At 37.2% G+C, this 23,373-nt stretch overlaps 1 protein-coding gene across 2 annotated transcripts in view; it reads left to right on the forward strand.

The window, feature by feature from the left end:
- Positions 1-23,373, forward strand: part of MYO3B (myosin IIIB) — a 412,726-nt gene that overhangs the window by 232,841 nt on the left and 156,512 nt on the right. For both annotated transcript variants that reach the window (XR_001137744.1, XM_012650712.1), the window contains exon 23: positions 15,388-15,467. Coding sequence is in view for 1 of the 2 variants with exons in the window: in XM_012650712.1 (XP_012506166.1) it covers positions 15,388-15,467 (80 nt within the window). In the remaining variant the exon portion in view is untranslated. The remainder of the gene's footprint in view (positions 1-15,387; positions 15,468-23,373) is intronic.

Below are 23,373 nucleotides of genomic sequence, written 5' to 3' on the forward strand. Positions count from 1 at the left end.
ACTTCCTGGCCTCTGGAAATCACCCATTTACTCTCCCATCCAAGTACTAACCAAGCCTGACCCTGCTTAGCTTCTGAGACTGGGCATGTTCAGGGTGGTACAGCCATAGACACACCCATCCACTCTCCATCCTCATGAGATCCACTTTTTTAGCTACCACATATCAGTGAGAACATGTGATATTTGTCTTTCTGTGCTTGGCTTATCTTGCTTTTCTTTGTTCATTCATCTGTTGATGGGCACTTTGCTTTATACCATTATTTTGGCTATTGTGAATAGTGCTGCAATAACCATAGGAGTGCAGATATCTCTTCGATATATTGATTTCCTTAGTTTTGGATATATACCCAGTAGTGGAATTGCTGGATCATATGGTAGTTCTATTTTTAGTTTTTGGAGAACCTCATGCTGTTCGCCATAGTGACTGTACTAATGTACATTCCCACCAGCAGTGTATAAGGGTTCCCCTTTCTCCACATCCTTGCTGGTATCTTTTCTTGCCTGTCATTTTGATAGAAGCCATTTTAACTGGAGTGAGATATCTCATTGTGGTTTTGATTTGCATTTCTCTGATGATTAGTGATGTTTAGCATTTTTTCATATACCTGTTGGCCATTTGTATGTCTTCTTTTGAAGGATGTCTGTTCAGATCTCTTGCCCATTTTTAATTGCATTATTTGGTTTTTTTCCTCTTGAGTTATTTGAGCTCCTTTTATATTTTGGTTATTAATCCTTTGTCAGTTGGAAAGTCAAATATTTCTCCCATTCTGTGGGCTTTCTCTTCACTTTGTTGGTTATTTCCTTTGCTGTGCAGAAGCTTTTTTATCTTGATGCAAGACCAATTGTCTATTTTTACTTTGGTTGCCTGTGCTTTTGCCCAGACCAATGTCCTAGAGCATGTCCCCAGTGTTTTCTTCTAGTAGCTTTATACCTTTAGGTCTTAGATTTAAGCCTTTAATCCATTTTGACTGTTTTTGTGTGTGGTGAGAGATAGGGATCCAGTTTCATTCTTCTGCATATAGTTATCCAGTTTTCCCAGCACCATTTATTGAAAAGACTGTCCTTTCCCCATTACATTTTCTTGGTGCCTTTGCTGAAGATGAGTTGGTTGTAAATGCTTGGATTTATATCTGGGTTCTCTGTTCCATTCCCCTGATCTATGTATTTGTTTTTATGCCAGTACCAGGCTGTTTTAGCTACAGCTTTGTAGTAAATTGTGAAGTCTGATAGTGTGATGCCTCCAGCCTTGTTCTTTTTTCCCAGGATTGCTTTGGCTATTCTAAGTCTTTTGTGGTTCCATATAAATTTTAGAATTTTTTTTCTATTTCTGTGAAGAATGTCATTGGTATTTTGATAGAAATTATGTTGAATCTGTAAATTGCCTTGGATAGTATTGTCATTTTAACAATATTAATTCTTCTAGTCCATGAATGTAGAATATCATTCCATTTTGTGTATGTGTCCTCTTCTATTTCTTTCATCAGAGTTTTATAGTTTTCCTTCTATAGATCTTTCACCTCTTCAGTTAGACTGATTCCTGGGTATTTTATATTTTTTGTAGCTATTGTACATGGGATTGCTTTCTTGATTTCTTTTTCAGATTGTTTGCTGTTGGCATATATAAATACTAATGATTTTTGTATGTCATTTTGTGTCCTGCAGCTTTACTGGGTTTGTTTATCAGTTATAACAGCTTTTTAGTGAAGTCTTTAGGTTTTACTACATATATGATCATGTTCCCTGTGAACAAGGCTAATTTGAGTTCTTCTTTCCAATTTGGATGCCTTTTATTTCTTTCTCTTGCCTAATTGCTCTGGCCAGGACTACCAGCATTACATTGAGTAATAGTGGTGAAAGTGGGCCATCCTTGCCTTGTTTCAGTCCTTAGAAAAAAGGCCTTCAATTTTTCCCTGTTCAGTTCAATGTTCTCTGTGGGTTTGTCAGATATGGCCTTTATTATTTTGAGGTATGTTCCTTCTACACCCATTTTGATGAGAGTTTTTATCATAAAGTGGTGTTGAATTTTTATCAAATGCTTTTTTCGGCATCCATTGAAATGATCATATGGTTTTTGTGCTTAATTCTGTTAATGTGATGTGTGAAGTTTTCTATTTCTTTATGGTACAACCTTGGTAGGTTGTATGTGTCCAGGAATTTATCCATTTCTTCTAGGTTTTCCTATTTCTTGACATACAATTGTTCATAATAGTCTCTAATGATTCTTTGTATTTCTGAGGTCTCAGTTGTTATATCTCCTTCATCTGATCTTTATTATTTCTTTCCTTCTGCTAATTTTGGGTTTGGTTTGTTCTTGCCTTTCTAGTTTCTTGAGGTGCATAATTAGGTTGTTTATTTAAAGTCTTTTTACTTGTTTGATATAGGCATTTATTGCTATAAAATTCCCTCATAGTACTGCTTTGTCCACATCTCATAGATTTTACTATGTTGTATTTCTATTTTCGTTTCAAGAAATTTTTAAATTTCCCTCTTAATTTCTTCATTGATCCATTGTTCGTTGAGGAGCATATTGTTTAATTTCCATGTGTTCATATATTTTCCAAGTTTCCTCATGTTATTATCTTGTTTCTTTATCCATTCAGCCACTCTATGCATTTTAATTGGAGAATTGAGAACATTTACATTTGGCATTAGTATTGATAAGTAAGGACTTACTACTGTCATTTTGTTGCCGATTTTCTGGTTGCTTTGAGACTCTTCTCTTTCTTTCTTCTATTGTTACTGTCCTCCTTTGTGGATAAATGATTATCTCTGGTAGTATGTTTTAATTTTTGCTTTTATTTTTAGTGATTCTATTATAGGTTTTTACGCTGTGGTTACTGTGAGGTTTACAAAAAAACATCTTATAGGTATAACAAAGTTATTTTAAAGAGATGACAACTTATCTTAGAACACAAATAAAAGAAACAAACAAAGGCAAAAAACACACAAAAAAATTCCACACTTTAAGGCCGGGTGCGGTGGCTCACGCCTATAATCCTAGCACTCTGGGAAGCCGAGGCGGGTGGATCGTTCTGAGCTCAGGAGTTCGAGACCAGCCTGAGCAAGAGCGAGACCCTGTCTCTACCAAAAAAATAGAAAGAAATTAATTGGACAGCTAAAAAATATATATATAGAAAAAATTAGCCGGGCATGGTGGCACATGCCTGTAATCCCAGCTACTTGGGAGGCTGAGACAGTAGGATCGCTTGAGCCCAGGAGTTTGAGGTTGCTGTGAGCTAGGCTGACGCCACGGCACTCGCCCCAGGCAAGAGAGTGAGACTCTGTCTCAAAAAAAAATTCCACACTTTAACTTCACCCATCCCCATTTTGACTTTTAGTTGTCTCCATTTACATATTTTTATATTACCTATTTCTTAACAAGTTGCTGGAAATATTGTTTTTGATAGATTTGTCTTTTGAGTTTCATACTAGTTATGAGTGGATAGCACACCACAAATACATTAATAGAGTATTCTGAGTTTATCCATGTATTCAATTTTTTGTAATTTGAAAACTTTTCTTTTGCATATTAGTGTTTTTTTCTTTCAGATTGAAGAACTTCCTTTAGCACTTCTTGAAAAATGGGTCTGGTGGTGGTGAATTCTCTAACCTTTTGTTTTTCTAGGAAAGACTTTATCTCGCCTTAGTAGTTGAATGATAATTTTGCTGAATACAATATTCTTGGATAGCAGTTTTTTTTTTCTTTGAGCACTTTGAAAATATCATTCCACTCCCTCCGACCTATATGATTTCTGTTGAGAAGTCTATTGCAAGACAAACTGGAGCTCCTTTATATGTTGTTTGCTTCCTTTCTCTTGCTGCTTTTAGGATCCTCTCTTTTTCCTTGACCTTTGAGAATTTGGGGCAGTCTATTTTGGTTTGAATCTGTTTCATGTTCTAAGACCTTCCTGTACCTGGATATTTATACCTTGCTCAAGTTTTGGAAAGTTTTCTGTTATTATTTCTTTAAATAAGCTTTCTACCCCTTGCTTCTGCTCAGCTCCCTTTTGAAGACCAATAACACTTAGATTTGATCTTCTGAGGTAATTTTCTACACATTGTAGGCAGTTTTCATTCCTTTTTCTTTTTCTTCTCTGACTTTGTATTTTCAAATATCTGATCTTTGAGCTCACTCACTCTTCCTTTGCTTGGTTCATTCTGCTACTGAGATCTTCTAAAAAGTTCTTCAGGTTGGCAAATATATTTCTCAGTGCCAGGATTTCTGTTCGGTTTATTTTTTATTATTTCAATCTCTTTGTTAAATTTCTCTGATAAATTTCTGAATTGCTTTTCTGTGTTGTCTTGGAGATCACTGAGTTTCTTTAAAACTGCTATTTTGAATTCTTGGTTAGAGAGCTCACAATTGCTATTTTGTTAGGGTCAGTCATTGGATTTTTGCTGTGTCCTTGTGGGGAGGTAACAGTTCCCTGTTTGCTATTGTTTCTTGTGGGTATATGTCTGTGTCATTGCCTGAAAGGATTAGTTATTTATTCTGATTTTCTCTGTCTGGTTTGTTTGGGATTTTTGTTTGTTTGTTTGTTTATGCTTTTGTTTTTTGAGACAGGGTTTTGCTCTGTCACCCAGGCTGGAGTGCAGTGAAGTGATCGTGGTTCACTGCAGCCTTGAACTGCTGGACTCAAGCAATCCTCTTGCCTCAGCTTCCCAAGTAATTAGGACTACAGGCATGTACCGCTGTGCTCAGCTATTTTTTTGTTTTTGTAGAGATGGGGGTCTCACTATATTGCCCAGGCTGGTCTTGAACTCCTGGCCACAAGTGATCTTCTCACCTCAGCCTCCCAAAGTGCTGGGATTATGGGTGAGAGCCACCATACCCAGTCTTTTTTTTTTTTGAGACAGAGTCCCACTCTGTCATCCCGGCTGGAGTGCAGTGGTGGGATCATAGCTCACTCTAGCCTCAAACTCCTAGGCTCAAATGATCCTCTTGCCTCAATCTCCTGAGTTGCTAGAACTACAGGTGTGTGCCACCCTGCTCAGCTAATTTTTTAATTTTTATTTTTTGTAGGGACAGGGCCTTGCTATGTTGCCCAGTCTGGTCTCAAACTCCTGGCCTCAAGCGATCCTCCCACCTTGGCCTCTCAAAGTGCTGGGATTGCAGATGTCAGCCACCTTTCCCAGCCTGTTTTGGTTTTTATTGAATATATTTGTTTAGCAAGTCTTTGCTGCTAGGTCACTGCCTCCTTTTCTGGTCTAGGTGGTACCTTAAGCCTAGGTTTGCCTTGGCTCTAGTAAATGGTTGGAGCACTACCTGTCCCAAATGGGAGAGGTCTCAAAGGGGTTAGACCAGTAATATGGGAAGGCTGGCTATGGGTTTGTGCCTAGGGGACCAGCAGAACATACCTCCTACCTCGTACAGTGGGGTGCTGCTGAACAGCCACTCTGATTTGACATCTCCTTTGTCTGAGTTACAAAGCAGTTTCCAGGGCTAGGGATACGAGTTCTACTTCCCCCCTTCATCTCTGCCTGTCCTCAGGGATATTTCTCCCTTCAGGCAGTCATGATGTTTCCCATGGGTTAAGGGAAAACCAGTCTCCTGCCAGGGAACCCAAGAAGGTGGGGAAGCTGGTTGACCATCTCAATTTCACTTTCTCCCATGTAGAAACTGTGAGTTGGGGCAGATTTTCTGCATGGTTCGTGCTGGGCAGAATGGGGGAAGGGGTGTTGTGGATGTGGAAATTTGATTCTTCTACCATTTGCTCAGTGTTTTTCTACTTCTCTGTGGCTCTGGGAACTATCTCATCCTCAAACTTGAACTCTGAGTTGTTGCTGGTAAAAATCTCTAAGTTGTATATTTGGTTTTTGGTTTTCAGTTGAGGGGAGAGAATCCAGCTTACCTCTATGCTGTCATTTTGGAACTAGAAGTTCCAGGACAACTGTATTTCATTCATCTCTGTAAGACCCATAGAAGGCCCTTAACGCATTATTTCAAAATATGAATACCTTCAGCATTATTAAATGAAAGTTCCCCTGTTTCAATACTATCCCTCTTACCTGGACACTAGATCATCTATAGGTACTCAACATTCCTATCAGTAGAATCATTCCATAAAAATTTTGTTTCTAGAAAGCTTTCCATGCCATACAAACATCTCACTTAAGTGAAGTAATACATGTATCTATCCATAAACAAGTTATACCTGGATTAACTGTCAGAGGAGAATAGTATCCTGAAGGTGGGAACAAAGACAAAAAGAGGTTTGATGAGAATGTGCAGGAAGGTGTGTACTGCATGGAAACATTCAAGGGTGGGACAAAGAAGTAGGGGGATTTTGTTGTTGGGGTAGGGAGGAGACAGCATTAAAGCCATGTTGTACCTTGAGAAGTAAAAATAGGGAAGTAAAAAGGGGTGTGGGGAACTTGAATACATCCTTTGCCTAAATTGCGATTTTTCCCGGGACTTGCCCTAGTTGGACAGAAAACCACTATGCTGCCTATGGATTTTGCTCTGAGATTGGAATAAGCCATTCTCTCGCCTCAGTGACACATGCATGCTGGTGGATGTGTGTATGTGGGTTTTTTTTGTTGTTGTTGTTGTTGTTTTTTGATGGGGTCAAGTCTTCTTGGGTAATTGTTGGATAAATGTCAACAGTGTAGGCTGGCTAGTATTTTGTGAAAACATATGTCATGTGTCAGCCATGTTATTTCCAAGCAAACTCCACCAAAAAATATATGGAGGAGCTTTCTACATCTGGCTTTATTTTTGGAAATTTTTGTCATTAAGACAGACTAAACTGGTGACTTCTACCAATGTGGCAATAAAATGCAGGAAACAGAGAGCAACTCCACCAGTGACTACGTTAGGAGAGAGAAGCCTTGTTAGCTACTTGAAGCAGTCTAGGATTCAGCACAGTTGTTTGCTAGGCTGACATCCTGTTTATGAGTTTTAAAGCTTAAGGAGGGGGAAGAGAGTTACTATTTTTTCCCTAGCTCTACAATTGGAGATCTCTGGGTCACAAATCTTTAAAGTTGTAGTTTACATTCTAAATAAAAATTAAGCAGGTCAGTGAAACATTGATTTGGCCTCCTTCAAGCAGATAGTCTAGAGATGTTAATTATCTAGAAATTCCTTAAAATACCAGACAGTTGCCAATTAAAAGTCAATACAGAAATTGGGAAGGGGTTTCTTTTGGGCTTTGAATTTCTCACATGCATGATAAGGGCAAAGTTCTGTATTCAGAAAGAGAGTGAATTTGTTATCTGTGCTTATCTTTTTTCAATAAAAAACGGTGGAAGAACAGGTTGGTCTCTTATTCTTGATTTCTTCACTCCACAAAACTACGACCCTTTCTATATATAGTCATGCACAAGATAATGACATTTCAGTCAATGACAGACCACATAAATGACTGTGATCTCATAGATTATAATGGAGCTGAAAAATTCCTATTGCCTAGGAATGTCATAGGCTTCGTAATGCGTTACTCATGTGTTTGTGGTGAGGCTGGTCTAAGGAAATCTACTGTGTTGCCAGTTGTATAAAAATATAGTACATACAATTATGCATAGTACATAATTGAGGATAATGATAATAAATGACTGTTACTGGTTTATGTATTTAGTATACTGTATTTTTATTGTTATTTTAATATGTGCTCCTAATTATTAAAAAACACAAAGTTAACTGTAAAATAGCCTCAAGCAGGGCCTTCAGGATATATTCCAGAAGAAGATATTGTTATCATAGGAAATGACAGCTCCACGTGTTATTGTCCCTACAGACCTTCCAGTGGGAAGTATGGAGGTAGAAGGTATGGAGGTAGAAGGTATGGAGGTAGAAGACAATGATATTGATGATCCTGGCCTGTGTAGGCCTAGACTAAAGTGTGTGTTTGTGTCTTAGTTTTTAACAGAAATAGTTTAAAAAGTAAAAATAAAAGATTTTTAAAATTAAAAAAAGCATATAGAATAAGGATATAAAGAAAGAAAATTTTTTATACAGCTATACAATGTTTGTATTATTACAAAAGAATCAAAAAGTTTTTTAAAAATTTAAAACTTTATTAAGTAAAAATGTTACAGTAAGCTAAGGTTAATTATTGAAGAATGAAAAATATTTTTAAATAAATTTAGTGTAGCCTAACAGTGTTTATAAAGTCTAGAGTAGTGCACAGTAATGTCCTAGGCCTTCATATTCACTCACCACTCACTCACTGACTCACCCAGAGCAGCTTCCAGTCCTATACGCTCCATTCATGGTAAATGCCTTATACAGGTATACCATTTTTTATCTTTTATACTGTATTTTACTGTATCTTTTCTATGTTTAGATATGTATAAATACACAAATACCATTGTGTCACAATTGCCTACAGTATTCAGTACAGTAACATGCTGTACAGGTTTGTATCTAAGAAGCAGTAGGTTATACCATATAGCCTAGGTGCTGTCAACCTAAAGAAAAAGATGCTAGACAAAATTATCTCTAAATATCTTGGGTTTATTTGGGAATAGAAATAAGGATTATAATCTGGAATACAAGAAATGGCAAGCCACCAGTGCACTGGGTGATGAGAGTTTTTATTAGCAAAAAGAGATTTATATAAGCTGCTTAGAAACAGAGTTCATTGCTTCCAGAAGTTCAAAGCCAGAGTTGTAGTCAGTTAATTGGTGGAGATGCTGTTACTGGGCAAGTGTTCTTCTGAGAACATCTTAATTGAATTATTGTGGTCCTAAAGAATGTCTAGTGATAAGCCTTATCAAAGGAGGAGATGAGTGAAGTAGGCAAAAGGGTTTCTTGTGGGGTTTTTAGAAAGCCCTTGGAAACAGTTCTTATCTCAGATATGTAAGCATGAGCTTCCTCTCTTCAGGCCTCCTGGGCACTATTTTGTTTGGGTTTGACAAAAGTGATTTCATCCTGGTATCTGCAACTTTCACAGTGTGTAGGCTATACTATCTAAGTTTGTGTAAATACACTCTGTGATGTTCCCACAATGATGAAATCACCAGATATGCATTTCTCTGAATACATCCCTGTCATTAAGCAGCACATGACTGTATATATTAATAAATTATCCATGTTCTTTTTATAAGAGGTTAGGCCATGTCCAAGTGGCCTGAGAATTCTTCCAACCCACTTTGCCCATTTATTGATATTAACCCTTAAAGCCATAGATAAACACCAGGGGAGAAAGTAGAAACTGCAGAACAAAATTTAAGATCACACATGATCTCCCTTTTTTTGGCTTCCTACAGCTGTGTTGTATTTTGTGGCTATCTTAAGTTATCTCAATGTATCAAATCTAAAACAAGTCCTTGTTACAGATTTAGGATAGATGACTATGTAAAGACAAACTAAGTTTTTTCTTTAGCATGCAAAATGCTATGGTATGTTTTTATACAACTATGTCCTAAACTTAACCCCTTGCATTTTATTAGCTACAGTTTTGTAATTGAAATCAGAACATTTTAATCACTGCAAGTATCACACTAGCGTAGGTCTGTCCCAAGCTAGCTCCCCAAATGTTTCTAACACAACCATTTTTAAGACAAAGTACAGTTTATTGCTTACCACAATAAGGGAGAACACTACCTCTTAAAGCTTTGGTGAAGGGAAGCCAAAGTCAGAGTTTGTTGAGAAATCAAGTTTGATTTAAGGCAGGTTTTTCAATGTGAGGGCCCTTGATTAGCACGGGGTAAGGATCATAGTACGACAGGATTGATGGAAACAGCAAGGGGAGGATTTTGAAAGGAGGGATTCATAGAATTACAGAATATGAACTGTCAGTTGTTACTTTCCATGGAACAGTTGATGGGTCTTTCAGGAAGTTCCTGTAATGAGCAAACCATTTGCCTGGGCAGGAGACTCCTGGGAAAAGAATCAGGCTAATAGAGACAGGAATTGCACAAAATCTTTGTAATGCAGACAGTAAGGTGTGATTTCAGTTCTCAGTATCCAAGCTGAACTGTGGGGTACACGGTTTCAGTTCTCAGGTCTATTAAGATAACACAGTCTTGTAACAGATGAACTGAAGCATTTGATTTTTTATTTACAGCTCCTTATATTTGTAGCAATTTGACACAAACAGCTTTTTACATTTCAGCATTACTTTGCAATCACTTCTCAGTTTACTAGTCTATTTCTTGTGTTTGGAGGGAAAACCAAAACAGAAAAACATCCCAAATAAATGTCCTTTAAATCCAGAGGCGAAAGCAGAGGGAGACTGAATACTATGCTTGATTATTTAAAACAACAGCCCATCATTTTGGGCAATTTTTTAAAGGTTGAAGATGAAATCACTGGTGCCGGGTACTTTCCAAGTAGATTTAAATCCTCTGAAGCAGGTGGAAAATTACCGTCTTTTAAAAGTTCCAGCTCTGTCTTCAGACCACTTGTCTCTTTCCCTTTAAGTTGGAAGCAGGGAATTGTCTGAGATCATTACAAGCTCCAGTTCAGATTCTCTCTTAACCCAGTTACAGAATAGGATATACATTCCATTAGATGCTTCTAACTTCTGTTTTCTCTCCCAGAGATAGGACACATAGGACACAATTGGTAGTCACAGTTTTGAGAAGCAGGAGGGTGCTCTGGGGCAATGAGGGCTACTTAGCTGGGAAGAGGCTGTCTGAGGATGCTTAACATTTGAAAGAAGTGTGAACACTGTATTTACATTTAAATCAAAATGGAAACTTTGTATAGGTTATGCTTCTGAAAGGTGTGTGTGGCACATCTGCTGAGGTCTATTGTTTATTCATGCTGTAAATCCTTTGAAATGTGTTAAAATGCTTCCCACTCATTATAAAGCTCCTGCCACCCCTGGATTAGGACTTTGATGTCACCAATCCTGCTTCAAAGGGTTCTTTCTGGGCTATTAATCACAGTTTAGCCTCTGAAGATATCGCCAGAGAAAACATTTGGACATCTTTGTGCTAGACTTGCTAAAACTTTGAAATCTTGAGTGTCTTGCATATGCACAAATTGCAGCACTTCCTTTCATTGACAACTTTTTATTTTGCTACAGAATCAAATGACACTGTAGGTAAAAATGCAAACAAATCTCTTCACACTCTCGGTTTGGGGGGGCAGGGGATAAGAGAGGTGGTGAAGGGTGGGTGGGTAGAGAGGAGAGGAGAAGAGAGTCTGAACAGGCCACTCAGACCCTTCAAAGGTAAAAAGGGATAGGAATCTGAGTGACTAAGAGTTGCCTTATCATATTTTCTTACCTTTCTTTCTTTCTTTTTTTTTTTTTTACTAACCAGTGCTCACATAGAGAATTGATGAGATTCCCTGGTCTTCTCTTGCCTTCTACTCTGCTTTGAGACCTATGTGAACTGTCCACAGCAAATAACAATAGCAAAATATTAGTTAATGTGAAGTGAGTACTTGCTTTGTACCAGTTCCATGTGGACAGTGCTTTTTGTGAATTATCTCATTAAATCCCAATAACAACGCTGAGAAGTAGGTAGTACTGTCTTCGTGTTATAGACAAGGAAACTGAAGCTCTGAGAAGTTTACTTGTTCAAGATCATGCCTCTGGAAAATGCAAAGCCCCACAAAGCTCCATTGGCCCCCAGGAATCAGAGGCTGCTTCCTCCCACTACCTACCCCACTGGTTCACTGGGAGTGGCCAGGTTCCTTCCTATGTGCTGAGGGATTGATGGGATTCAGGACACACTATCCCAAAGTATGGGATAAGACCCTCGTGTGAGAGGTGCCATCCTGATTCCCAAAGGAAAGTAGCATCCTTATCTCTGAAGACATAGGGACATGGAGAAGAATCTGAACAAACAGATCTTGCCATGTTTCCCCAGTTTATTACCATTAAATCATATTCTTTTTCCTATCATATTTCTCCATTACGCTCCATTTTATTTCCTTATGAAAGCTCCCTTGTCACCTAAAACTTACATTAAATAAATTTGTATACTTTTCTTTTATTAATCTGTCTTTTGTTATAGGGGCCTCTGCCATGAACCTAGGATGGGTAGAGGAAAAAACACTTTCTCTCCCTTACAGGATCCTTACTGTCTGATCTGCCTATCAGTGTCTATGTCTCTTATTCTCTGTCAATCCAACTTCTTTCTCAGGAAAACTCCCTTCTGTATCTGTTTTCTTCCATATTCATCTCTATGAATGACTAGCAGTACCCTAATTGGACTATTTGTTGTTGATGTAGTGAAAGATATATAACATGAAATATATCTTCTGAACAAAATTTGTGTACAATACAGCATCATTAACTATGTGTATGTTGTACAGCAGATCTCTAGAACTTTTTCATCTTGCATGACTGAAACTCTATACCTATTAAGCAGCAGCTCCCCATTTTCTCCAGCCCCCTGCCACTGGCAGCTACTATTCTACTCTCTACTTTTATGAGTTGGACTACTTTAGATACTGCGTGTAAGTGGAATCACAGAGTATTGTGTACTTCTGTGACTGGCTCATTTCACTTACCGTAGTGTCCTACAGCTTTATCCGTGTTGTAGCATGCGACGGGATTTTCTTCTTTTTTAAAGGCTGAATATTCCATTGTGTATATATACCACATTTCTCTGTCCATAGCCATTTAGTTTGTTTCTTTCTTTTTTTTTTTTTTTTTTGAGACAGAGTCTCACTATGTCGCCTGGGCTAGAGTGCCGTGGCGTCATCCTAGCTCACAGCAACCTCAAACTCCTGGGCTCAAGCGATCCTCCTGCCTCAGCCTCCTGAGTAGCTGGGACTACAGACATGTGCCACCATGTCCGGCTAATTTTTTCTCTCTATATATTTTTAGTTGTCCAGATCATTTCTTTCTATTTTTTAGTAGAGATGGGGGTCTCCCTCTTGCTCAGGCTGGTCTCGAACTCCTGACCTTGAGCGATCCACCCGCCTCAGCCTCCCAGAGTACTAGGATTACAGGGGTGAGCCACCACACCCGGCCCCATTTAGTTTGTTTCTACCTGTTGGCTATTGTAATAATGGAGAGCTAGCTCTTCGAGATCCTGTTTTCAATTCTTTTGGATAAATACTCAGAAGTGGGATTGATGGATCACATGGTAGATCTAGTTTTAATTTTTGAGGGAACTTTCATACTATGTTTTCTACAGCAGCTGCACCATTTTATATGCTACCAACCATGCAAAGGGTTCCAATTTCTCCACAGTCTCTTCGACACTTGTTATTTTCTGTTGGTTTTTTTATTTTTTATTTTTTTGATGGTAATCCTAACAGGTATGAGGTGATATCTCATCTCATTGTGGTTTTGATTTTCATTTCATTTCCCTAATGATTAGTGATACTGAGTATCTATTCATATACCCATTAGCCATTTGTATGCCTTGTTTGGAGATACGTCTATTCAAATCCTTTGCCCATTTTAAAATCAGATTATTTGCTTTTTTTGCTGTTGAGTTGTAGGAGTTGTTTATACATTGTGGATATTAATTCCTTATTAGATACACGGTTTGCAGATATTTTCTCCAATTCTATAGGTTGTCTCTTCACTCTGTTGATTGTTTCCTTGGCTGCACAGAAGTTTTAGTTTTATGTAGTCTCATTTGTCTACTTTTGCTTTTGTTGCCTGTGCTTTTGATGTCATATCCAAACAATCATTGCCAAGACTGTTATGAAGCTTTTCTCTTATGTTTTCTCCTAGAGTTTTATAGTTTCAGGTCTTACATTAAGTTTTAAATCCATTTTAAGTTGATTTGTGTATGATATAAGATAAGGGTTCAATTTCATTCTTTTGCATATGAATATCCACTTTTCCTAACACCATTTGTTGAAGAGATTATTTTTGCCCATTATATAGTCTTGGCACCATTGTCAAAGATCATTTGATCATATATATATGAGTTTATTTCTGGGCACTCTGTTCTGTTTCGTTGGCCTATATGTCTGTCTTTATTTCAGTACCCTACTGTTTGATTACTGTAGCTTTCTAATATGTTTTGAAGTCAAGAAATGTGAGGCCTCCTTGAGCTTTGATCTTTCTCTCGATTGTTGCAGCTATTCTGAGTCTTTAGTGGTTCCGTATGGATTTTAGGATTTTTTTCTACTTCTGAAAAAAATGTCATTGGGATTGTGATAGATTGAATCTGTAGATCACTTTGGGTAGTATGGACATTTAACAATATTAAGTCTTCCAGTCCATGAATAGTGATGTTCTTCCATTTATTTGTGCCTTCCTTAATTTCTTTCAGCAATGTCTTATAGTTTTTATTGTATATGTATTTTGCCCCCTTGGTCAAATTTATTCCTATTTTATTTTTGATTCTATTGTAAATGGAGTTGTTTTCTTAATTTCTTTTTTGAATTATTCATTGTTAGCATATAGTAATGTAACTGATTTTTGTTTGTTGATTTTTGTGTCCTGCAACTTTACTGAAGTTAGTTCTAATAATATTTTTTTTGTATGGGCTCTTCAGAATTTTCTACATATAAGATGTCATCTATGAACAGAGATAGTTTTACTTCTTCCTTTCTGATTAGGATGCCTTTTATTTCTTTTTCTTACCTAATTGCTCTAGCTAGGATTTCTAATATTGTGTTGAATAGAATTGTTGAGTGTGTACATCACTTGAAGGAAATTGGAAATATTTAACCCCAAAATATATTTCTTTGACATATTTTTGAGATGGCTGCCATGAGTCTCACAGATAGAAGTAATGCTGCAAAACTGACTTTTGAGGGGAGGGACGAATTTACATCTGTAGAGAATGCAGCCAAGTCTGTCCTTTGCCAATCTAGACACCTTTATAGGTCTGGGGGGAAAAAACATTTACCATCTATACCATCTATTCTCTCTAAGGGCTGCTACCTGTAAGGTTTCATTTACATAACAAGACCAGCTTTGCTAGTCAAGCCTCTTCCTCTTTGCCTCCCTGTTTTTCTGCTCTCAAGCCACTGTTCTTTAAAAACCTCTGAACCTGATTGAGGAGTAGAATCTTCATTATGAGGGTTCCTGTGTATGCACATTAAAATAAATTTGTAACTTTTTCCTCCTGTTAATCAATCTGCCTCATGTCAGTGATTTTTCAGTGAACCTTAGCAGGGCAAGAGCCTTTGCTCCCTACATCCTATTCCTAATCTTAGAGAAAAACTTTCAGGTTTTCACTATTGAGTATGATGTTAGCTGTGAGCTTTTCATATATGGCCTCTATAACATTGAGGAAATTTCCTTCAATAGTTGTATGTTGTTTCTTTTTTGTTTATGAAACTAATATAAATTTTATTTTATTTATAATTTTTAAATAAATTATTTAAAACTTATAGTTATTATAATTTATATCATTGAAGTTTCAAAATTCAAAATTTTCCAATTTTTTCACATTCCGAGCAGATTATTTGGAAAATTCAAAAAAAATACAAGAACACAAAGGGGAAAGTTACTGGTGATCCTATTCCTTAACCCTTCCTTCAATTTAATTTCTGTGTCTTTTTATCCTAAGGTAATTTGGCCCAGACAAGAGCCAGAATAACAGTGGCCTCAAGATCTTTGCCTCCACATTTCAGTGCTGGGAGAACCAAGGTAAGTAACAGAATTGCACCAAAAATGTTATGGGCTGGGGGGTACTCCTGCCCCAGGGATAATCCTAGGGTGGGCAGCATTAGTTCCTTTCATCCAGCCCACTGCCTGGACATTCTGGTAACGAGGTGGAAAGTGTTTAGGAATTCAGGAATTAGGAAATTTGAAATAACATCAAGGAATACTTACAATCCTGATTCTCAGAAAGACCACTTGCACATAGTAGGAACTCAAATCGTTTTTGTTAACAATAATTTTTACACCTGGATTGCTATTATAATTCATTATAATACCCTACTTTTCAACCTTGCTAATTTATAGCAAGATATTATGACTGTTAAACATGGACTACATAAGCCTCTATAGGAGATTTACATAGGAGTTTCAGTGGTTCTGAGAGCCTCTTGATATTACATGTAAAATTTTATTTGTATTAAATATGGTTGATTCTCATTATTTGTAAATTATGCTCTATGAAGTCACTGCAAGCTCTGAATCAGCAAATACTGAAACATTTTGCTCTTAGGGTAAATACATGATTAAGATCCTGTGATGTTCTGGTCTCAATATTTTGTCAACTGGTCAACACATAACCTCATTTTACATGTGTTTCTGTTTAAAGAGAACTTATTTAATATATATTTCTTCCAAATAATTAATTACATTCAGTATTTCTTTATATAAAACAATATTTTAATTGCTGCATTTGTGTTGTTAACTCACAACCAACAAAGCTTATCTAATGCACATGTTTTAGGAATAGGACAGTTCCACGAACTCCGGTTCCATGGGCACATGACAACCTTCTTGTGCTTAGGAACAGTAGACAGCACTTCCCCAGTGTACTTGGGGAACCATTTAAACAGCAAAATTACCAACAAAAAACACAAAAATACAAAAATATGTGGCGCTTAAATAGGCCTCAAAAAGTATACCATGTTTATAGCATGAGAGCTGAAACAAGAAGGCAGAGCGTCACCTGTTTGACCTCAACTGGAACCATGTGCTTCAGGGGACTGAAATTTTTCACCTCTCTATGCTTATCTGTGAATGACCATGAAAGCATTGTGAGTATTGGCTTTGGGATAACAAAAAATTTTAGCAAGTAGGCAAATCCACAAATAATAAGGATGGACTGTATATGTGTCTTTTAGAGTCATTGGCTTCCACCAGATTGTACAAGGGATAATGATTCCACCAGATTATACAAGGGATAATGACACAAAAAGATTAAAGACCCCCCCCCATCTTTAATAGTAGTATTTCCTGTCGGCTCACATTCCTCTCCTTTCCTCAGTTTATTTTTTGACTACTGGCCCCTGCCAGAGCCTGTTCCTCTATCTTCCACACTTTTAACAGCAGCACAGTATTGCCTCTCTCCCTGCACTGTCTACCATTGTTCAGATACCACCCACATGAAGAGTGTGCCTTCTAGTATGTGGCATATATTTATATCATTAAAATAATAATAATTTGTGTGGGTAAGATGAAAATGACTAGAGATTTATTTTCACTTAGAAAGGAGACAAAAGTTGAAAGTTCTAATTAAGACATACAAAAGTATGACGGGCGACAACAGCAATAAAAAAAAAAACAAAATAAACGAATAAAAAAACCAACTCCAGCTACTCTCTGCCTTATCCAAGATAAAATAACAGGAGTGCCCCTGGATCAAGCTGAGCTCTGTAAGGGAGAAAAAGTAGTATGTTTTCCTTACCTATCATAAGGTTTATGGATGAGACCCCCGCAGCGAAAGACAGATTAATAAGAGAAAAGCATACAAATTTATTTAATAAAAGTTTTAGATGACATGGGAACCTTCAGAAATGAAGGCCCAAAGAAATAGGGAAATCTGTATTTTTATGGTCAGTTATACAGAAATATGATTGGAGAACAAAAGGGTATGATCTAATGGTAAGAAACTAGGGCTTACTTAGCAAGGCCTGTTCGTTCAGATTCTTCTTGGTGTCCCTGTGTGATATTCCTAACCCGTAGGTATAGGTCGAGGTATCTGTCACATAAGGGTCTTCAGAGGAGAAGGGAGGGAAAGGGTTTTATGACCTGCTTCAGACAAGAAGGGCAAGGGGAAGGTGAGAGTGATCTTTCTGCTTCTGCTGTTTTCCCAAGTGCCAAGGTCCCATATTTTGGGATAGTGTGTCCTGAACCCTTTCAGCTCCAACACATTGAGCAGCACTGCACAGGGCCGGTTTTCAATGCCGGTCTCGCCTTCCCATCCAGTACTATAGAAGCTTTTGAGAGGATGATGTAATATGTGGGGTTTTTTTTCTTCTTCTTCTTAAGGAAGATGAATGGATGTATCACTTGACAGCGGTAAAAATTCTTGACAAAAGGCCCTGTCAAGAAGGTAATAAAATATAAGCACTCCTGAGGTTTCAGGATGCAAATAATGAGTACTTACAGAGACCAGGAGAAAAATTCTTCAGTTTTTCATTTATTGCTGGTTTATGGACGGTTTATGGGACTTTGGGGAGTCCATGTCTTTATCCAAGAGTAAATTTAGCTGACAGATAAGGCAAATTTTTTATTATGATAAAGGAATTAGTTTATTAAGAAGACATAACAATTCCAAATCTTTATGCACCTAATAACGGATCTTCAATATACATGACACAAGGAACTGACAGAACTGCAAGTATAAACAGACAAATATACAATTTTAGTCATAGATATTAATAGCTCTCCAATACTTGATAGGGTAATAAACAGATTTGATAAAGACTCAAAAATGTTAAGATAAAAACTTCATCCAAATATATTTGTAGATTCAATGCATTCCCAATCAGAATTCTAGCAGGCTTGTGTGTATGTGTGTGTGTGTAAATAGAAAAACTGATTCTAAAATTTATGTGGAAATGCAAAGGACCTAGGATAGCCCAAACTTCTTTGAAAAAGAAGAATAAAGTTGGAGAACTTAAAAGACCCAATTTTGAGACTTAATATAAGTCTGTGTAATCAAGCCAGCATGGCGATTGTGGCTTTCCCAGGTGTATACATATGTTAAAACTAATCAAAATTGTATACTTTAAAATATATCCAGTTTATTATATCCCAATTATACATCAATAAAGCTGTTAAAAATGATTACTGCTAAGAAATCATGAATTTTAAGTAATATCAATGCAAGAAAAAAGCAAACACCAAAATATGACAGACCTGCACTTCTCCTCTCAGTAAAAACCTGTTGTTATACACAGTGTGGTTAAAAACAGCAACCTAATAAAGTAAAAAAATTAGTAGGCTGAAAAATAATTTCTAGGAAACTATATGATATGTGGATTGAAGACAGTTATTAATACATCACATTGTGTTTATTTTGCCTTGAAATTTTTTTAACATTTAAAACTTTTAATTATTAAATGTACATAATAGTTGTATATATTTATAGGACATATGTCATGTTTTGATTCAGGCAAATAATGTGAATTAATCAAATCAGGACAATTGGCATATCCATCACCTCAGGTGTTTATCATTTCTTTGTGTTAGGAACATTCCAATTCCACTCTTTTACTTATTTTAAAGTATACCCTAACTTATGTTGATTATATAGTCACTTTGTTATGCTATCAAATACTGTTCATTCTAACTATCTAACTATATTTTTGCACCCATTAACCATTCCCACTTTATCCCCCATCCCTGCAATACTTCCCAGCCTCCAGTAACCATTATTCTACTGTCTCCATGAGATCAATTGTTTTTAATATTTAGCTCCCACATATGAGTGAGAACATGTGAAATTTGTCTTTCTGTGCTTGGCTTATTTCACTTACCATAATGTTCTCCAGTTCCATCCACGTTGTTGCAAATGGCAGGGTTTCATTCTTTTTTGTGGCTGTATAATATTCCACTGTGTATATGTGTCACAATTTCTTTATCCATTCATCTGTTGATGGACACTTAACTTGATTCCAAATCTTGGCTATTGTGAATAGTGCTACAATAAACTTGGGAGTGTAGATATCTTTTCAATATACAAAATTCCCTTATTTTGGATATATACCTAGCAATGGGATTGCTAGGTCATATGGTAGTTCTATCTCTAGTTTTTTGAGGAACCTCCATACCATTCTCCATCATGGTTGCACTAATTTATATTTCCACCAACAGTGTACAAGGGTTCTCCTTTCTCTACATCCTTGCCAACATTCATTATTGCCTGTCTTTTGATAAAAGCCATTTTAACTGGAATAAGGTAATATCTCTTGTAGTTTTGATTTGCATTTCTCTGATGGTTAATGATGTCAAACACTTTTTCATATACCTGTTGGACATTTGTATATCTTCTTTTGAGAAATGTCTATTCAGAGCTTTTGCCCATTTATTAATCGGATGATTTGATTTTTTCCTATGAAGGTGTTGGAGCTCCTTATATATTCTCGTTATTTATCCCTTGTCAGATGGGTAGTTTGAAAATATTTTCTCCCATTCTGTGGGTTGTCTCTTTCCTTTGTTGGTTGTTTCCTTTGCTGTGCAGAAGTTTTTTAGTTTGATGTGATCTCATTTGTTGAATTGTGCTTTGGTTGCCTATGTTTTGGGGGTATTACTCAAGAAGTCCTTGCCCAGATCAATGTCCTGAAGCATTTCCCCAATGCTTTATTTTAGTAGTTGCACAGTTTCAGTCTTAGATTAGTCTTTAATCCATTTTTATTAGATTTTTCTATATGTGAGAGCTATAGGTCTAGTTTCAGTCTTCTACATATGAATATCTAGTTTTCCCAGCACCGTTTATTGACAAGACTGTCTTTTCCCAACTGTATGTTCTCAGCACCTTTGTCAAAGATGAAGTCACTATAGATGTGTCGATTTATTCTGTTCCATTGGTCTGTGTGTTTGTTTTTATGTCAGTACCATGCTGTTTTGGTTGCTACAGCTCTGTAGTATAATTTGAAGTCAGGTAATGCGATTCCTCTAGTTTTGTTTTTTTTGCTCAGCATGGCTTTGGGTCTTTTGTGGTTTCATATACATTTTAGGATTATTTTTTCTATTTTGTGAAGAATGTTATGGACTGGAAAGTTGTTCTGGATGAGTCAGTAAGTAAATGTGAAGGCCTAGGACATCACTGTATACTACTGTAGACTTTATAAATACTGTCCACCTAAGCTATCCTAAATTTATAATACTATACAGCCAGATGAAAATATTTTCTTTCTTTATATCTTTTTCTGTAAATTTTTTTTTTTTTTGAACTTTTTTGTTAAAAACTAAGACACCAACACACACATTAGCCTAGGCCTACACACGGTCCGGATCATCAATATCACTGTCTTCCACCTCCACTTTTTCCCACTGAAAGGTCTTCAGGGACAATAACACACATGCTTTCTGCTGGAATACCTCCTAAAGGACCTGCTTAGGCTGTTTCACAGTTAACTCAGGTTTTTTTAGTATAAGTAGAAGGAGTACACTGTAAAATAATGATTAAAAAAAGTATAGCATAGTAAATACATAAACCAGTAACATAGTCATTTACTATCATTAGCCAGTATTATGTACTGTACGTAATTGTGTTATATGTACTATACTTTTATATGACTGGCAGCACAATAGGTTTGTTTACATCAATGTCACCTCGACATGTGAGTAATTTGTTGCACCATGATGTTATGACAGCCACAACATTAGGCAACAGGAATTTTTCAACTACATTCTAATCTTATGGACCCCTCATATATGCAGTCATTGACTGAAATCTTGTTATGCAGTGCATGACTGTAGCAAGTCCAAGGCTACACAGCTGCCAAGTAGAGGAGCCAGAATTTGAACTACGTATGTCTGATTCCGAAACTTTGTGCTCAGTAGTATGTCACTCCCTGAGCCTAGGAAAGCTTTTCTAGTCGTTTTTTTTTTTTTTTTTTTTTTCCCTGACTGAGGTAAAAACATATAAGATACTTTGGAGAGGTCTTCTGAAATCCCCATTTTGGGGAAGAAGTATTTGCTAGATGATGCTCCTAATAGAATCCACTGACTGATTATTTCTAAGAGACTTTTTAAAAATTAAATGATACTACTATTAACTAAATCAACTCAGGAAGACAAATTCTTAGGTTAGACAACAGTCTTCTCAGTCTTTTTTGGGCTGGCTTTGGAGTTCTCTGGGAGTCCTGGTGCAGACAGAGATCTAGGTTAAAGGGCCGAGAGAGGCAACTTCTGGTTTGTTGTGTCTCTGAAATTCCCTCTTTTAGATCCACACCAAATTCAGGAGAACCTTGTGACTATGCAAATATACAAGAGACCCTCGACCAAACCCAAGACCTTTCTAAATTCTTAAATTAGAAAATACCCAAATAGCATATCATTTATTCTGTCAAATACAGTCAATACTAACAGGCAAGCGGTAGCATGTCGAGGTTTTGTATGACAAAGAACAGGTTTTTACTTACATACCAAGCTGTATGTGAGTGCAAGGACAGGACTAAGTTACACTGAAACACAGATTCTGGGCAGTTAGACAGGGGCTTCCTCCTGCCCATATAGCCTTATAACTTTTGGAGTGCAAATTGGCACTTGATTCTGTATTTTTCCAATTTGCTGTAGGGGACTGGTACTGATCTTGAAAATAATGCAGATTATTCCTTTTAAATTGTGTCTCAGCCGCAATAATACACATCAAGGATTTTCTGGTGACAAAACTGTTACATTCTGAAACTCCAAGGGTCTGCTGTGTGTTCTGATGGAGGGGAACAGGTCAATTCATCAACACCTACTAATAGAGAAACATGGATGAGCTATTCAGCTGCTCTTTCAAGGTGCCTGTGGGGCTGGTGCTCACTGGCTAATTTGAATAAAAAGGGAGGGAAATGAAGGAGGAAAAGCAAAGTTCAAAGTGGGAGGTGCTTTTTCAGGGAGGATCTCTGAATAGAAGAAAGTAGTAGAGAAATTCTCGAAAGTTTTTTTTATGTGTGTGTGTGTATGTTTACAGAGGTCAGGTGGCGGGGTGGGGTGTGGAGGAAGAAATAAGAAGAAAAAAGTTGAAGAAAACTCTTAGAATTTACAATTCAGCCGAAGTCCAAACCTAGGCAAGATCTCTCCTTCAGTCCTGATTAGCTTACCTCCAAACCTCACCAGCTCTGAGCTCTGTTCTCAAATGGGAAGGAGAAGGGGAAAGAAACCTCTCAAGTGTACCCATCTCATGACCCTGGAGAGAAGGCAACACCACCTGGGTAGGTGGGATGGTTATGCTGTGTTTGTCTTCCCTTTTAGAGCAGCAGCCTTCATTCTAAACACAGCTTTCCTTTCCTCCTTTCTTGTTTAAAAAAAATTGTGTCTTTTTTAGAGACAGGATATCACTCTGTTGCCTAGGCAGAGTACAATGGCACAATCATAGCTCACTGCAGCCTTGAACTTCTGGGCTCAAGGGATCCTCCTGTCTCAGCCTCCCAAGTAGCTAGGACTACAGACCCACACCACCAAGCCTGGCTAAATTTTTTTTTTTTTGTAGAAACAAGGTCTCATTATATTGCCCAGGCTGGTCTTGAACTCTGGCCTCAAGCAATCTTCCTGCCTTGGCCTCCCAATCATTAAAGAAAGTAAAAAGCCAAACCTATCAGTGGTTTTATCATTGTTTCAGCTGCATATGAATGGACTGATGGCATCCAAAGTGCAGCCCATAAAAAGAAAGCTGCACTGTCCCTCATATGTCATATTCCTGCTCACTGTTTAGGTTGCCTTCTAGTTTTTGATAACTCCATGGTTTGTCTCCTTCTTAAATAAACTTATTTTTTAAATCCAATCCAATTGAAGCATTTCCTTTCATTTTGCACACAGTCTCATAAATATTCTTCCAGGTAAGCCTCATTATTTCCCTTCTCCCTGCTCTCCCCTCCCCCACAGCCCAAGTCCTGCCATTTTTAGCACCCATTTTTCATTTTCACTGAAGAAGGAGGCA

Source organism: Propithecus coquereli, unplaced genomic scaffold, assembly GCF_000956105.1.
Source record: "Propithecus coquereli isolate 6110/MARCELLA unplaced genomic scaffold, Pcoq_1.0 Scaffold34, whole genome shotgun sequence".
Classification (NCBI taxonomy): domain Eukaryota; kingdom Metazoa; phylum Chordata; class Mammalia; order Primates; family Indriidae; genus Propithecus; species Propithecus coquereli.